Here is a 16,450-nt window from a genome sequence, read left to right as displayed (position 1 = left end):
TCCACCTTCAGTACCAAAAGGTCAACGCCCACTGGCATTTCTCTCAGCTTGCAAGAGTTATCGATGAGCAGAAAACAGGATTAGGTGATGCAGAATAAGGTGAGAAAGTCGGAAAAGCCAGAAGAGATGGGTCGCTTAAAGGCCACACAAGGCACATGACCCAGCTAACTCAGGCAATGGCATAGCTGGGCAGAGACCAGGTAAACTCCTGGGGCACACCCTGCAGGGCAGCATTCCCACAGGCAGACATGGTGCAGAGCTCTGCAGGTGGAGGGCACATTCAGGCGCACTGAGGACCTCCTAGGGCCAGAAGGACAAACCAACCACCAGAGCAAGAAGGCACTGGGAAGCAGCCAGAGACTCCTTAGGGGCTTAGAGTGAGTGGAGAGCCCTCCAGTTGAGCTACTCAACACCCACCTCATGGCCACCATCTGTCTGTCTAAGGGCTTCTAGAAACAGCTTCCATGCAAACAATCAGCTGGCACAGTGACATCACACACAGGGACCCTGATGCAGGACCTCCCCTGGGCCCTGAACCCACTCACATCCACTCATGACTCTCACTTCCACACTTGATATGTCCACTGGAGGAAAACAAAGGACACATCACCATTCCTGTCTTGGAGTGAAAGTCCCAAGCACATTGTGCTCACTCAGGCCATTACTGGTATCCAACCTGTTATGCCCTGTCATCCTTTGATACTTGTCGAGATCTCTGTTCATTGCAGCGACAGGAGCAAGGACACCACGTTCTCCCAGGTAAGGATGCTCGGCTAGTGAAAGCACACATGGTCTTGAGGCTGTGACAGGAGCTGCATCGGCAGGGCCAGCCGTGTGCACACCCAGGACAGAGCTCTGTACACACATCACAGCACCTGTGCACTCTGGCTGTGGGAGAGATCTTGGGGACATCTGTAGGGTACTATCCAGGTCTGGCAGAGTCTACGAATGCTGGTCCCAGGTCAGCCTTGGCAAATCACAACCTGTTCCCTATTCCTGTAAGCCCTCATTCCTGTAAGCCCTCAATCCACAGCCTCATAGGCAAGAAAACGCCCACGTGTGATCACTGAGGTTTCCCATCCTGGACCTGTGATGGGGAGCTTCTCTGAGCATCTGCACAGGTTCACGCTGGACAAGGTCACCAGCCTCAAGGACCTGTCTTCAGAGGCCCATGTTCTCACCCACCCAAAGAGCAGCAATGTGAATGAGGGCCCCTGGGGGCCCCATCCTGTCATCAGCAAGCCTGGTGTTCCTTCATGTTCATACAGTGAGTCCTGGAAAGGCGGGACACTCACCTGGTGGGGTATAGGTGGTCGTGGTTGTGGTAGGCCACGTTGCTGTAAAGGCAACAGGGAGAAAGGTTAGAGTTAGAGCTGAAGGCAAAGAGCCAAGATGATCACTCTGGATCAGGCAGATGTCTCAACAGTGGTTCCTTCCCAGGTCCTGCCCCTTCCTCCCGGTGTCTGTTAGCAGCCTGAGCTCACAAGTCTGGCCATGGCCCTGTGACATAGGCTCTGCTGGACACTCCTAGGCCCTCAAGTCCTGGATATTTAGAATATTCTCTCCTCTGGCTGTAGCCTTTGCTGTCCATTCCTTCCATGTTGACTATCTCATGAAATAGCACAATTCAACATTCCTGCTATGAAAAAACCATTGGGCACTGTTGCAAGTCACATAGAGGAAGGTAGCATAAAACTGACTCGTTGTAACAAGATTTAAAATATCCCTCCACCTTTCCTTCCCCTGGGACTCTGCCACCTGCAAAGTCATGTGTTTATCTGCAATTTCTGAGACAGCCTAAGTAGGAGCATTGCAAAAAGGACGTGATGTACTTACTTGGAACAGGTGTATTTGTGGCCAAAGCATCTGTGACAAAGACAATAATATGAGACATTAGCATACAGCTGTCCACCTGGGAACCATGCTGTAAGAGTCCTGCTTCATTCACATTCAGAAATGCTGGCCCTCATGCCCCACCACACGGACACCCCAAGTGCCCACTCCAATCCTTTCATTTCAAAGGCATCTTTGCCTTGCACATGCCCATCACAGCTTGCACTTCAGTGCTGCCTCCACCCACATGGCCTCCATTGTGATGTTATCATTGTCTTTGCAGGGACATCCAGGGGACCTGCACACAGCCAGGGGATGAGCAGCAAGCTGCTCAAGACACCAGCCTCTTTGTGGGCCACTGACATTCCATGTGGACCCTAGAGAAACACTAGGTCATGGGAGTCCATCATGGGCCCTGTCTGTCTCTCAGGGCACCTCCTCTTACCTGCCATCCCTGTGTCCTTTCTACTCCCCTCCGCCAGATTCCACTAATCCTAAGGGCATGATGGACATAGGGCGGCAGGAGCACACATGATGGGAGCCACCCAGGAGATGAGATACTGCCACAAGTATGGCACCCATAGGGCCTGACCCCAACAAGGATGCTCCCATCTTGGATGTTAGGTGAGGTTCAACAATGACAGTGTAAACTCTGGGTTTTTTTTTCCTTACAGTGGGTTCCAGGGAAACCCTAACAACCGTTACAGCATGGGTCAGATCCTAACCACACTACTCTATACCTCAATCACCTTCAGACTCAAGCATGACTGCTCAGTGGATCACTAGTGGTAGCCAGCTTGCTCAATCAAGTGCCACCCACAATGGGTCTCAGTTCTTACTGATCTCTGAATGAAATGGTGGGAACGGGGTCAGTGGTTCACATCAGAGCACATTCCAAGTGAATTCGGAGGCCCACCTGAGCAGATGACGCCTGCGTCCTCCCCGTGTCCGCAGTTGTGGGTGAGCCAGCCACTGTGCTTGCAGCTCCAGAGGAATGACTCCTGCCCTGAGCAGGACACGTCGTCCAGCACAATCGGTCCTGTGCCCTGGCCGAAGCGAGCACTTCCAGGGGCAGACACAACCCAGCCGCAGCCCAGCTGCCTGCAGACCACGGAGCCGTCATTAATGTCCCAGCTGTCATCACACACGGTGCCCCAGGAGCCCTGGTATAGGACCTCCACGCGACCTTGGCACCGATGTCCTCCATTCACCAGCCTCAGGGCCAAACCAGATGGGTAACCTAAAGGGAACAGAGCATGGTTCACTTGCCCCATCTGGAGGCTAAAGCTCTAAGGCCCATGCCATGCTCAGGGGATTGCCATGGCCAAGGCCACCAGAGCTGCTGTTGCCCCTGATCTGTCAGGATTTCTCTTCATTCTAGTGACAGAGAGCAGGACACCATATTCTCTCTTATCTGAAGACACTCCAGTATGGGAAGTGACTAGAAGCACAGTGCCAGTGATAGGAATGCCGTGCCTTCCAGCTCTGCGCACACAGCATGGAGCTCTGCAGACACAACAGCATTAGACTGCGTTCTTGTTCTGAAGAGTTTGAGGACATTTGCCTGGTCCCTTCCATATCTGGAGGTGTCTATGGAAGATGGATCTTGGCCAGACTGCACACCTCACACTCTGTTCCGCACTCCTGTAACCCTAAATCCATGGCATCAGAAACAAGGACAAGGTCACATGTAATCAACAAGGCCTCCAGCATCCTTCCTGATCAGGACCCTCCCTGAGCACCTGCACAGGATCCCAGTGGACAAAGTCAACAGCCTCAAGGACTCATCCTTCACAGACCCGGTCTTGCACCCAGCCACCCACTGTCATCCTCGTCTTGTGGCCAGCAAGTCCAGTGTTCATTCAGAGCTAGGCAACGAGCCCATGGAAGGTGGGGAGCACTCACCTAATGTAGTTTCATAAAAGGATGTTCTGGGCCATGTGTCTGTAAATAGCAGGAAGAAAGGCAGGAGTTAGCCTTGAAGGATAAGAGCCAAGAACAAAAGACTCTGGAGCATTAGGTGGAGTGATTCCTCCAGGTCCTGCCTCTTGCTTCCTCTCTGTCTATTGAAGACACACACTCACCTGTTCAGCCAGATGTTGCTGGTCCCTCTAGCTTTCCTCATATGGAATATTCTTTGCTCAAGCAAAACATTTCCCCTTCCCCAAAAGAGTGTCCGTAGCCAATGACTCATGGGACACCATTGGAACCCAAGAACTAGGTGGAGCCAAGTTAGTGAGGGGCAGGCAGCATCAGTTTGACTTGGCCAATGCTAACCTGATACTGGAATCAAGGTCATGCCTCCTAAGTATTTCAGACCAGACATTCCAGCTCTCCTCTCTCCCTGGCTTGGGTCCACATTCCTCAGGGAAGGCCTCTACCTGGTAGAGCAGAGGAACTCTTGGAATCATGTTTGTTTCAGAACTTGTGATTCTCACGTCAAACCTCAAGTCAAGAGAAATAGTCTGTCAGCAAACCCTTGCCTGCACACCAGCCTGCTTTCTCTAAAGACATCATACTATTAAACCACAAGGAGACCAACCCAACATCGGATTTCAAAACAAAAATATAAATGCCAAGTTTGGTGGGTTTTGTGGTTTCCAGGGCCAACTGAAAAGGCTTCTGTACATGTTGATGAAAGTCAAGGCAAGTTGAACTGGGACATGAAAGTCAACATGAAAAGGCAGATGAACAAAAAGATGTACCTCAACACACATAAGAAGGCCAGCCAGATTTGAGACATGCGTCCAAGGGGCTTTCTCAGCTTCCCCCACGACCCATGTACCTTAGACCTTGAGCGAGGGAGGGACAGGACATGGAGCAGAGAAGTCCCAGCTCCATGAGCTGAAGCTGGACACCTGGGTGCACCCATGGGCAGCCCCGGGGTCAGCACCAACAAAGGCTGCTGACCGTGGACCCCAGCCAGAGAACACCACCCCTCAAGAGGACGAACTCCACACATGTTCAGGAAAGACCAGCCGCGCCTGATCACCCATGCCTGCTAAGCTGCCAAGGCTCTCTCTCAGGTGGTGGATGGCAACAGGACAGTGCAGGCTGCAGTGAGGCACAAATGGTACCATTGTGCACGTGCAGATTAGCCAAATCTCCCTGTCCCCTTGCTTCCATCCCCGGTTGACCCACATGCGCCGAAGACCTTGTCTGGCCCAGCTGCTCTTTCTAACACATAACAGAGTCCCAAGGAGATACCACCACAGAAGAATGAATAGTTTTCCTCTTGCAACTGTTGTAAAGGTGAAAGGGTAAGAACTGTGGTAAGGGCGACAGAGGTATTAGAATAAAGCCAGATTCATCCTCAGCTCTACTGACATCTAAGTCCTGACTCACAAGGAGAAAGAGGAAGTTGAGGTTGTGGATCTTTTCACGGACCAGAAATGCCTGGTGCACCAGCCAGCAGGCTTCTCAGCCAGTCCACCCCAGGGCAGGCCAGGGAACCGTGGTGGAGGTGGTTCTTGACCTTGTCCCATGACAAACAGGAAGTGACTTCTCTTCCCAAAGCCCACGCTTCCAGAACCTCAGGTTGTACTGACTTTCCCTCCTGAATCTTTCGCTTGGGGCGTCCGCAGCTGGGAGGGAGAGGGGCTGTGGGGTACAGGACCTTTGACATGCCAGCTGGCTCCAACGCCCTCCTGACAGCTCTAGGTTGAAAGTGAGCCCAGGAAGCCTGAAATGGGCTCAGGGAAAGGGTATGGCAAGGATGGGTCAGGTTGCACCTGCCTCTCCAGGCTGAACACCCAGAGTTCTGAAGCAGTAAAAACCTGGGGGACCCAGCAGGAGCTCCAGAACCCCCTGGTTCCAGGACACGGGCTCCACCTGAGGGCATCTTCTTCAGGTCAGACCGTGCCACCTCAGGGACATGAGTCATGGAAGAGTCTGCTGCTCAGGGCTGAGGCTTGAATCAGAAGGGCCTCCTGAGGAGCTGCGACAGCTCCCAAGTGCTCCACTCCTCATCCGGATTGGACATGCACGTAAAGCCCACAGGGATTCCTCATGACAGACGTTACCTTCTGTCGTCGTCTCCTCGGGAGCCTCTGTGGGAGGCAATGAACCTGCAGAGTGCAGGGGTTGGAGGTCAGCCCTCCTTTAAATACTGGTAACCCTCACACCCTCAGCGCTAAAGCAAGCAAGGGCCAGAACAGAGACCCTGAAGGTCCCCTCTGTGGCTAAATCGCTATGGCTTTTGCTGCTGAAATCCAACGCCATGTCTCTGTGGTTGTGCCAGGCTCTGGTCAATGCTAACAAACTCCTGTGAGCATGCTCTGTGCTGTCACCCTGCTCAACCTCCTTGGCTTCATGAACAGACCCATCCCAGGCACCAGGCCAAACTTCCAAGGGCGTCTGGCTGATTCGACAGCTCAAACATACCGCCCAAATGGCATAGTGGCCATCACTGAAGAATTCTAAAGAGACACTCCAGAATGGCAGAATGAACCCACTCACAGGTGCCTGTGTGGGGTGTGCTCCCGTGGAGGGGCAGGTGCCTGTATGGGGTGTGTAATGGGGACAGGGGGCATCTGAAAGCATTGAGATAACCTGCTGCATGTAGCAGCATGCACAGTGTCTAGTCCACACAACACTGCACGTGCCAGGGGGTGCCTTACCCAGAAACTCTTCCTTGGGGTCAATGCAGAGGTTTGGTGACCTTGGAGAATTCATTGTGGACTAAGGGGTCTATTGGAATTTGAGCATGTGCCAACACCACATGAATGCAAGAGGCACGGCACTGAGATGCCAGAGTCGAGGTAGGGACAGTTGTATTTTTGTCACTGAGGATGTGAGTGCCGTTTGCATGTCATTTAGAGGCCAATAAAGAAGACATATTGGTCGCCTTTGATTAGATCTTGGTATATACCTAAGTATGTATGAACTCTAAGCCCCGTCTGCCACTTAGGAGGATATTTATGTAATCCTCCTGGGATGGTCATGTGAACAGCTGAGACTGAAACCTGAGCCCAGCACCTCCCAGTTTCAGGACCTCTGGCAGATCCCTTAGAACCTTCAAGCCTGAGCATCTGCGAGTGAGCGAAAGCCGTCACCTGTGCTCTAACCCCGAATGAGGCGTGGCTCGCAGCAGAGTGAGAGCAGCCAAGCTCGCTTGTGCCCACACACATACACGCATGCAAACATGCATGAGCCACCATGTTGACTCGATCAGCACCTGCCCCCAGACATACACAGGTCACAGCGCAAAGCAGCACTACCTGAACACACGACTCCGGCATCTTCCCTGTGGCCACAGTCGTGGTTGTACCACCCATCATGAGGGCAGCTCGACAAATTGGGCTCCTGTCCAGAGCAGTCCACAGCACCCAAGAGAATGTTCCCCGAGCCCTGACCAAAGTGAGCCCCTCCAAGGGCAGACACAGAACGGCCACAACCAAGCTGTCGACACACGACATCTGCATCCTGGCTGTCCCAGCTGTCGTCACACACAGTGCCCCAGTAGCCTTGGTACAGGACTTCCACCCGGCCCTGACACTGGTCGGCTCCGTCCACCAGCCTCACGGGCAGACCTGCATCGACACAGCGGGAAGTCCTCATCTTCGCCATCACTGCCCCTTGACTCGCACTGCCACAACCTCCCCCTCCCCTCCCCTCCCTTGCATGGCCTCCCCCTCCCCCCTCCTGCCTCTGGTCACCACACACCGTCTGCTTCCATGAATCCCCCCTGGGGACCTGGGGTATCAGTGTTTTTGCTGTCTTCTCACTTGCCCTTTGCTCCCTAGAGAGCCTCATGGGCTCTGGGTACTTTGCACTCAGAAGACACCTGGATCCACGCCTCAGGTCCTGGCCCAGCCCCAGGTCCAGAGCAACATGTCCATGGCCCCCTGGGTGTCTGCAAAGACAACTCCAGGCTTTGCGTCAACTGTGGTGGAAATCTGAGCGTTGTGTGTGATGCTTCCTGCCACCTCTGGCTTTACCCGCAAGGTCATTGTTGTTTTTTCGTCCCATTTCACCAGGTTTAACCTTCATTCTCTTGAGCCTGACCAACTGCAGGGCCACCCAGTTTATCTACTGCTGCCTCTCCTTTTTCTAATCCATCTGCATCCATTGACTCAACCACACTTCAGGGGTACTTGTTCCACACCCACACCAGTGCCCATAGGGCTTAGCTCATTACCCAGCAGCCTCCAAGTTTTACCTTTCCAAAGCGCAGGTGTGTTCAAGTTACTTTCCTGTTCAAAGTGCTCCAGCTTCCATCAGGATCAAGTCCAGGATGCTGTTGCCCATGAACAGGCCTCCACCTGCCCTGCCAACCTCCCTTGTGGGAGAGGATTCTCCCTATAGAAGTAACCATGGCTGGGAAGTTCATTGGCACCATTTGCCTGTTCAACATGATGCCACCAAGTTACCCGTTGGTGAAAAGCTGTGCTAGTTCTGCAAGAAATGTAGGCTGCGAATCTGGAGGGGTCTAGCCTGTGGAGGCCAGATCCTGGCTGGGGCTTTTCAGTGGTTACCTTGAAATTATAAGAAATTCACGGTCAGCGAGTGAGAGGTTGGACTGGGGTGGGGTAAGGAGGGAGGTTGGTGTTGCATGGACGGGAGGAGAAGCAAAGAAAGTGGAAGGAGAAGCAACTGGACCATTTCCAGGCTCTTCCAAAGGTATATTCTGGGCCTCCTCAGGCCTCTTTGCTGCTGCCTTCTGGTGCCTCCTTTTCTAGAACTTTCTACCCCTCTGCCTTAGCCTGTTCTTTGTCCCTCCTGTCCACTCCGAGCCACTGTCCTGTGGAACTGGCCTCAACCCTAGCAGAGTTGGCTGTGTTTAATGTATACACAGATGTCCCAAACATTCCAAACCTGGACACAGAAGCCGGCACATGCTCACTGCAGACAGTGGGAAGAGCTCTTCAGGGAAAGTCGTGGACAGGGGAAGGTCCTTGTCTTGGGTACAGCTCTCTTCCTTGCTGCCAGCCACCTGCCCTTAGACCTAGATTCACTGAATTGCTAAAACATGCCCTATTTGCAAAATGGGCATAAAACAGTATTCACAATAACAGCATATGTGTTAGTTAAGCACTTTCTTTGCATCCAGTGGCATTTTCAATGTTTTATGTATTCAGTCATTTGATGAATGAAAATCATTTTGTGAAGGATATATCACAAGTATTTGGCAGGTGGTAACTACCATCCCAGTGACTGCGATTGCTATTGAGAAGAGTACTGACTCTTTAAGCTAGCTCTCCTGACACGAAGTTGAAGCTAATTTCATCTCAAGCATGACTAGGAAGCAGAGAGAAGAAGGTATGAGAACGAGAGATGGGATTTTTCGAGTGCCTCTGGACTATGCCCAGGGTCTTGGCACCCACATGTCTCATCCCTGCTCTATCCCTGCATCCTAGAAGGCAGGCATTTCTCTACAGCCCAGGCTACCCTCAGCCCCAACTGGCCAAATGCAACAGAGTGGGCCAGACCAGGCATTGACCAAAACCCTGAGCAGAGGAGAAAAGAACGAGAAGGTCTTAACCATAGTATGTGGTGTGTGGGCTCCTCTGATCTAGAAAGAAATCAAGTTCATCTTAGAAAACAAAGGTCTTCCCTTTAGAGATCATTGCACAGGACTTGGCTCCAGCTGAACCTTATAACCATGTCACAGGGTGCTTAGGCTCAGTCTTGCCTTGGTTCCCTCCGCAATCTTGCTAAGAGTCACTGAGCTGGCAGATTACAGCAATGGGGTTGGATTAGAGGTGCTCAGGGACTCATTACAATCAACACAGATAGATGGCATGTCCAATCTGGGTGCATGTCTCCTGTCGCTGTCACTGGGGATTCTCAGCCAAGTGCCGCTTCCTTATTGACACTGCAAACATTAAGGTATGAATGGATGGCCGCTCACCCACAAGTGTGGTGCTAGAGACCTGCAGATTCCTGAGCTCCACGCTCCAAGCCAGGGCAGGGTGGGGAAACAGAGGTGGACCCCAAGAATGTGCTCTCAAGCAACTTCTCTGGCTGGTTCTAGCATGCACTGCAGTTTCAGAGATAAAAACTGGAAGTGTATAGGTGATTTACACTATAGCTGGGAGAAAGCAGAGCGGGTTCTACACGGTTCTCACACCATTCACTGAAGTCGCTCAAGGTAGCAACTTTTCTCAAGCTATCACTAACTGCATTGGGTCAAAAAAACGTCAAGTACCAAATAACACAGTATATTCTTTTCCAAATACTTACCAATAAAATCTCCAGTAGTAGATTCTGTGAACAAATAAAAGAGAAATCAGGTAAGTGTGTGTTCCACCATGGGACTCTCCTCCACAAACCTACATTTGATTCAATCCAGTCACCCCGACACAAAGGCACAGCAGCTGCACCCTGATCGACAGTTCACACTCAAGGTCAAGGGCACTGACATCTGAACGCAGCTGGTCTAAGACCTTGCCAAGCTGCTTCCCAGAACTCAAGCTAACGCGATACACCTCTCTTGTCACTTGTCTAAAGAGCAAAGTACATAGAAACAGCAGTGCCATCAGCACTCCATGTCTGCAGGCTTCACATCTGGACACTCAGCTGAGAGCAGAGCAAAAATGTCTAACAAAAAATGTCATCTCGGGCCCGGTGCAGTAGCCTAGTGGCTAAAGTCCTCGCCTTGCATTCGCTGAGATTCCATATAGGCACCGGTTCTAATCCCGGCGGCCCTGCTTCTCATCCAGCTCCATGCTGTGGCCTGGGAAAGCAATCGAGCATGGCCCAAAGCCTTGGGACCCTGTGCCTGCATGGGAGATCCAGAGCAGGCTCCCGGCTCCTGCCTTCAAATTGGCTCAGCTCTGGCCATTGCGGCCACTTGCAGAGTAAATCAGAAGACGGAAGATCCTTCTGTCTCTCCTTGTCTCTGTAAATCTGACTTTCCAATCAAAATAAATAATTTTTAATACCATCTTTACTAAACATGTACTGATTTTTTCTCGTCATTATTCCCTAAGCCATGTAATGATGTGGAATATGCATAGAATAGCATACGTAATAAACGATCTAGAGATGCCTCCAAGTATACAGGGGCATGTGGGTAGGCCTGTGGACAGTGGCATCTGTGGGGGCTCCTGGCACCAATCCCCATGGACCTGGGGGCATATCTGCCCGCAGTAATAGTTAGAGTGCAGTCCTCTGGCTCCTGATAGAGAACTTGGCTTCCCGTAAATCAGATAAGCAAGTACAAGTTCTGCTCAGCTGGCAGGAGGATGTCATTAGAGGTGAGTCACGGCCTTGCCCTCGGTTCTGCTGTGCCCGCGCTGGGCACGGGACCAGGAGGGCTGCCAAGCAGGGTCAGTGTGAGCCAGCACACCAAGTCCTTAGTGATGCAAAGTGCCAAGCCAGGCACGAAGTGCAAAAGGCAAGGGCAGGGAGCTCAGCGCCAGGAGCCAGGGCCGGCGCAGATGCCAGCCAGGGAGAACAGTGGTGCCTGCCACATGCGCCTGTGCACATGCCATGTACATGCGTGCGTCTGCATGTCTTCTGTGTGTCTGTGCTGGCGTGAGGGAAGTGCAGTGTATGTGAGAGAGAGACACAGGTATGATTGTACATGAGCCTGCCCACATGCAGGCATCTGTGTGTGTGTGTGAGTGTGTGGATGTCTGATTGTGCCTCATGGTGAGTGTGTGAGTGTGTGGATGTCTGTGTCTCACGGTGAGTGTCTGTGTGTCTGTGTGAGAGGTATGGCTGTACATGTGTGTGCATGGTTATATGAGTGTGTCCACATGCATGCATCTCTCATGTGTGCCTGTGTGGCATTTAGAAAGAGTGACCCCATTTAGCCAGGAGAAGGCAGGAAAGAGCTAGGCTGTTTCCTAGGAAGAGAGGACAGCGTGAGCAAACCGACTGTAGCCAGAGCTGGCACTGTTGGAGAGTGGGAGGTGGCAAGCGTGAGCCATCTCGACAAAACAAATAAAAACAGAGCTAGAAAACAGCCTGGAATATGAGTCTCAGGGGTGATCAGACTGTGTAGAGACCATGGGATGTGGTCACACACATCCCCTGTCCACCCCGAGGCCAGCAGTGGCGCTGGCTGTGGTCCTGAGACCATGCCATAGTGCTACGGACAGAGCCACCTGCTGTCCAGTGACGGGACTGCACAGCACAGAGAAGTTGACGGAGGGCCACCCTACAGGGCAAGGGCAAGTGTGTGCCAGAAGAGCCTGCCTCCCCCGACGGAGGTGCCACTCACCTGCCTCCCCCCCTCCTGTGCCCGAGAGTCCCATCTTCGACTTGCTCCCTCCTCTCTCAGCGTTAATGACAGCCAGAACCCCAGGTACATGCAAAAAGGATTTACAGACAGCCAGCAATCCCCTTCCCTGGCCGTTGTTACTAATCAGCACAGTACTGTGGTATCACAGCACCGAACTCCAGGTTTACTTGCATTTCATCAGCTTTCCTTTCTGTCCCAGGATCCAATCCAAGACCCTCAGTGTATATAAGAAGTCAGATATGGGGAAAACTCGCAGAACAATTGTAACGCTGAATAGCTCTGAGGCTCTTTCTCTGCCAGACTCACCTCCCCTCTGCCTGGCCTGTGAGACTGCAACATGAACCCATTTACAAACTGAGCCTGGCCGCTGCCCAGGACCTTACAGGGACTAGCCGTGGCTGGCACAAACCTGGTCACATTGTCAGGAGTGTGTGCACAGGCCAGAGATGGGGGTGCTCTGTCCTGACATCCCGTTTGTGGAGCTTACCAGAGGCTCCAGCACTGAGCTCAACACTGTGGTCACTCCTGCAGCCCATGCAAGGAGCAGCCAGGACCAGAGGGGCCGGAACTGCTACCCGAGTGAATGCCAGCAGACCTCGTTCCAATCCTGGCCCAGTCACTCACCGGCCACCATCCTTGGACAAGCCACCTAACCCCTCTGAGCTCCAGTTTTCCCATGTGGAATGTAGAGACAATGGTGGTATGTCTAGTGGGGGGGGGCTGGTGTGAATCCCATGGCCCAGTCCTTCCTGCCCTATGTGTGCTACAGCTTAAACCTACTGCCCAAATTCACATCCTTCTGATGGAGACAGCATGGCCAGCCCTCAGTGGCCATAGCCGGGGGCCCTGAGGCTCTCCCCACAAGAAAAGAAGCTAAAGGCCCCGTTGGCTTCCTGATGTCGCTTCCTCGCGGGCTCTAAGAACGCGGTCTGGGGATGCTGCCATGAGGAAAGCCATCTCCCACACGGAACATCATCAACAGAACTTCCCCACTGAGTCTGGGAGGGGAGTGAGATTCTGGAAGTTCTGAGGAAGTTAAGGTGATTTGGACTCTGTCTCCCAACATTCGTGAATGTAGCAGAAGAGAGTAAATGGAAGGAGACCTCAGCAGAGAAAGAGGCAGAGCGGGGAGTATGGAGGAGTGGGACAGAGGAGAAGGGGAGACGGAAATGACAGAGGCAGGTGCCGGGGCGGGAGACAGAGAACGAGAAAAGAGAGAGTAGATGCAGCCAGGTGAGTGAGAGAGGACAGCAAGAGGCAGAGACAGAAAAGGGGAACCAGTGAGAACGAGCAAGCAGGCAGACAGGCGCAGGGGCTTGCTCACTCAGTATCCCGGAGACGGACACTGTGTCTCAGCAAGCCCAATGACTTTCACAGTTATCATCGGACACATCTAGTGATCATCAAGAGCACAAAGCCATGCCCGAGTGATTCCGCTCCAAATCATTTGTGCAACAGTGAGGGACAAACATGGCCTTGGGATCCTAGTAACCCTGTCCATGTCCGTTACTTGCCCTGATTTGCTCAGCAAACGCTGGTCTCGAGCCAGACACACCTGCCCACAGAGGATGCCCTGGGAGCAAGTTCAGGGAGCGTCTCGTGCCAGTTTTCAGAACACACAAATTATGTAGCTAACTAACGAGGACAAAGCTCCAGGGCTGCCTCTTAACGCACATGCCCTCTCCTCAAACAGCAAGGGTTGTCCTAAGCCCCAACAATCACGTCCTTTACTCCACAGCTTACTGAAATTCCGCTAAGACATTTTGTGTTTCTATCAAAAGCAAAATTATGAAGAGCCATCCCACCCCTTCTAAACTCTGGACAACAGTCACCAATACCAACGACGCTTCACTCCTCCTTGACACCAAGCCAACCATTGAGGTAGAACTATAACCATTGAGGTTAACTATAACCCACCGAATAATTTTAATATATAATAATAATTAGATGCAGTACCTTGCGATGCAGATAGACCCCATAACAGACAGATTCCAAGGATGGCCGTGGAGACCCCCATGGTGCTGGGTTCCTCTAAGTTTGAGTAGCACTTCCTTGGCCTTTATAGGTTACTGGAGGAAAGGAGGCGTGTCCTCTGGGGTGCTGTGTTTCTATTGCTGCCATAAATCAATGTGCAGGAAGTGAGAGACCTTACTGATAGCCAAAGGCTAATCTGAGGGAAGAGTTCAGGTGTGTTTGATTGATTACTGTGTGATGGGTCTGGCTGGGGCCCAAGTACAAATGCACTGACATTCACCCTCCCTTTCCAACTTCCTCCTGGAGGGCCCTCTAAGGCTCCCAAGTGCTGCCTAAACATGGGCTTGGTTTTCGCCTTGGAGAGTCTGCATGAACCTGTGGGAAGCAGGATGTGGGCTGCTGTGCAAATACAGGAGGTGGTGCCAAGGGGGAAAACTGCTCCCTGGGATCATTTGTCCTGGCAGGGCATTGTCCCCACCAGCCCCTGTGCGCACGTCTCGCCTTGGAGGAATGACGATGATATTAGTGCAGATACAGCCGGAGCGTAGAGAGCACGAGGAGCACTCAGTGGGGACTGTGAGTCCATCCCAGCTCCAGCTGCCAAGTCCACCACCCAGGTGACCTCAGAGTGAACCACCTGCCACCAACTCAGGGGCTTGGATTTCTTACCCTTGCACAATGTATGATGCTTGGAGCTGGGCAAAGCCACAAGGCCCACCCCAAATCTCCACCTGCCTCACCTGCGCCTTCCCCTGTGTTTGCGTTGTAGCCACCACGTCACTCTTTGGGATCCCCATCCGCAAACTCTGATAACCCCCTGCCATTCAACCAAGAAGCCTGCTGGCTGTTCAGGTTCAGTGAGACCTGTGGGAGGGAGATGGTGTCCCTGAGTAGGAAGCAGCTTTTCAGTTCATGTCTCCATTGTCCCATCTGGCAGGAGCAATGTCCTGCCTCTTAGCCATGACACTGTGGCTAGCAGGCAACACATTGACTATCCCCAGCTTCTTTCTGGAAGGGCACTGCAAGCTAATGGCTTATGCCAGGATCGAGGGCGCATCCAGCTTCCTTCAGGGTGAGCATTAGCTACAAGCTTCTGTTTCCTCTCAGAGCCTTCTAGTTCAGCCGGTGCTTCTACTGTGGTGTTTGCTTCAGGAGAACTCACGTTTCTAGCTCCCTTCACTCTCTCACTGTTTCCAGCTGCACATCCCCTAGAGAATGCCTCCGACCAGTCACATGTTGATGACGATCATTGGGTTCATAGAGTGCTGGGCTCAGAGTGAATATTAAACTAGACTTGGGATCTAGATTTGGCCAGGAATAGCGGGTGAAGGTGAGAGAGGTGTCCTTCCTGCACAGACGTGTGCATAGTCTGGTCTTACAGACAAAGACAAGGGGGCTCTTAAGCATTCATCCAGGTTGCTGTGGGAACACGGAGGAGAGGCATCTCTAAAAGATGGCAAGAGGCACTCTGCTAGAGAAAGTGTTTCCTAAACCAAGCCTTGAAAGACAAGCAGAAATCCTGCTCCTAGGAATAGACCCAAAGGGAATGAAAACTGAATATGAGAAGGGGATGTGTAATCCTGTATCTACAGCAGCACAATCTACAATAGCAAAGACATGGAAACAATCCAGATGTGCGTCCAAAGAGTGGTTAAAGAAACTGTGGTGTATCTACTCCAAGGAATATTACTCAGCCATTACAAAGAATGAAATTATACCATTTGCAACTAGATGGTCCTAACTAGAGACCATTATGCTCAGTGAAATAAATCAATCCCAAAAGGACAAATACCACATGTTCTCTCTAATATAAGGAAGCCATCACGCGAACTGTAAGTTCAATAACCCTTTCCATATTGCTTTTTTTTTGCTGCATCCCATTTGATGTTTTTTGTTTTCATTTTTATTTCTTCCAAATAGATTATTTTCTCTTGTCAAATTCATCACTGGCTCATGGCTTACACGGTGGCATCATTGTACCCATGAGGCTTTTGTGTTTTTTTTCTTTTCATCACCCATGTGTTGGTTATTCGGTGGCATGTTTTTTCAACTCCATGGTGCTGTAATTTTGTTGTTGTTGTTTTAACTTCATACCTGCTGTTGACCTTATTTCATGGCTTCTCATTTAAGGGGATGTATAGTGATGGAGTACTAGAGACTACCATATCCAGATGTGAAGATACAATGCACTATGCATCCCTGCTTCCAAATCAAAGATGGACCCCCAATGAAACTGTTGGACATATCTAGACAACAGGATGCTGGACTGTCTGACATTGTTTGTACCAGCAGTGTCAGAGCACACTTGAATACAGACTGATGGAATTATAACTTCTTATGAAGAACTGTGTTATTGTAACAATATTGGGAAAATCAGCCCAGGGTGGGAATTTGAGGGGAGGGGGATGCCAGACTGTACGGAATTAAACCATAAAGTTCAAAATTCAAAAT

General features: G+C 51.5%; 2 protein-coding genes across 2 annotated transcripts; both read right to left on the bottom strand.

Annotated features, from left to right (window-relative positions):
- Positions 1 to 1,123: 1,123 nt before the first annotated feature.
- Positions 1,124 to 3,110, bottom strand: LOC131481632 (deleted in malignant brain tumors 1 protein-like). The gene is made up of 4 exons (XM_058671098.1): positions 2,750 to 3,110; positions 1,837 to 1,866; positions 1,296 to 1,337; positions 1,124 to 1,128 (listed from the first exon to the last, which is right to left on the bottom strand). Exons 1-4 carry the CDS (start codon positions 3,105 to 3,107, stop codon positions 1,124 to 1,126), a joined length of 435 nt encoding a protein of 144 aa, XP_058527081.1. The 5' UTR covers positions 3,108 to 3,110.
- Positions 3,111 to 5,489: 2,379 nt separating this feature from the next.
- Positions 5,490 to 14,122, bottom strand: LOC131481631 (deleted in malignant brain tumors 1 protein-like). Its single transcript, XM_058671097.1, has 5 exons — positions 13,982 to 14,122; positions 10,018 to 10,041; positions 7,053 to 7,364; positions 5,856 to 5,900; positions 5,490 to 5,515 (listed from the first exon to the last, which is right to left on the bottom strand). The coding sequence occupies exons 1-5, from the start codon at positions 14,040 to 14,042 to the stop codon at positions 5,490 to 5,492; spliced, it is 468 nt and encodes a 155-aa protein (XP_058527080.1). The 5' UTR covers positions 14,043 to 14,122.
- Between the last annotated feature and the right edge of the window lie 2,328 nt (positions 14,123 to 16,450).

Source organism: Ochotona princeps, chromosome 13, assembly GCF_030435755.1.
Source record: "Ochotona princeps isolate mOchPri1 chromosome 13, mOchPri1.hap1, whole genome shotgun sequence".
NCBI lineage: Eukaryota > Metazoa > Chordata > Mammalia > Lagomorpha > Ochotonidae > Ochotona > Ochotona princeps.
This window is presented reverse-complemented; position numbering and strand designations above follow the sequence as displayed.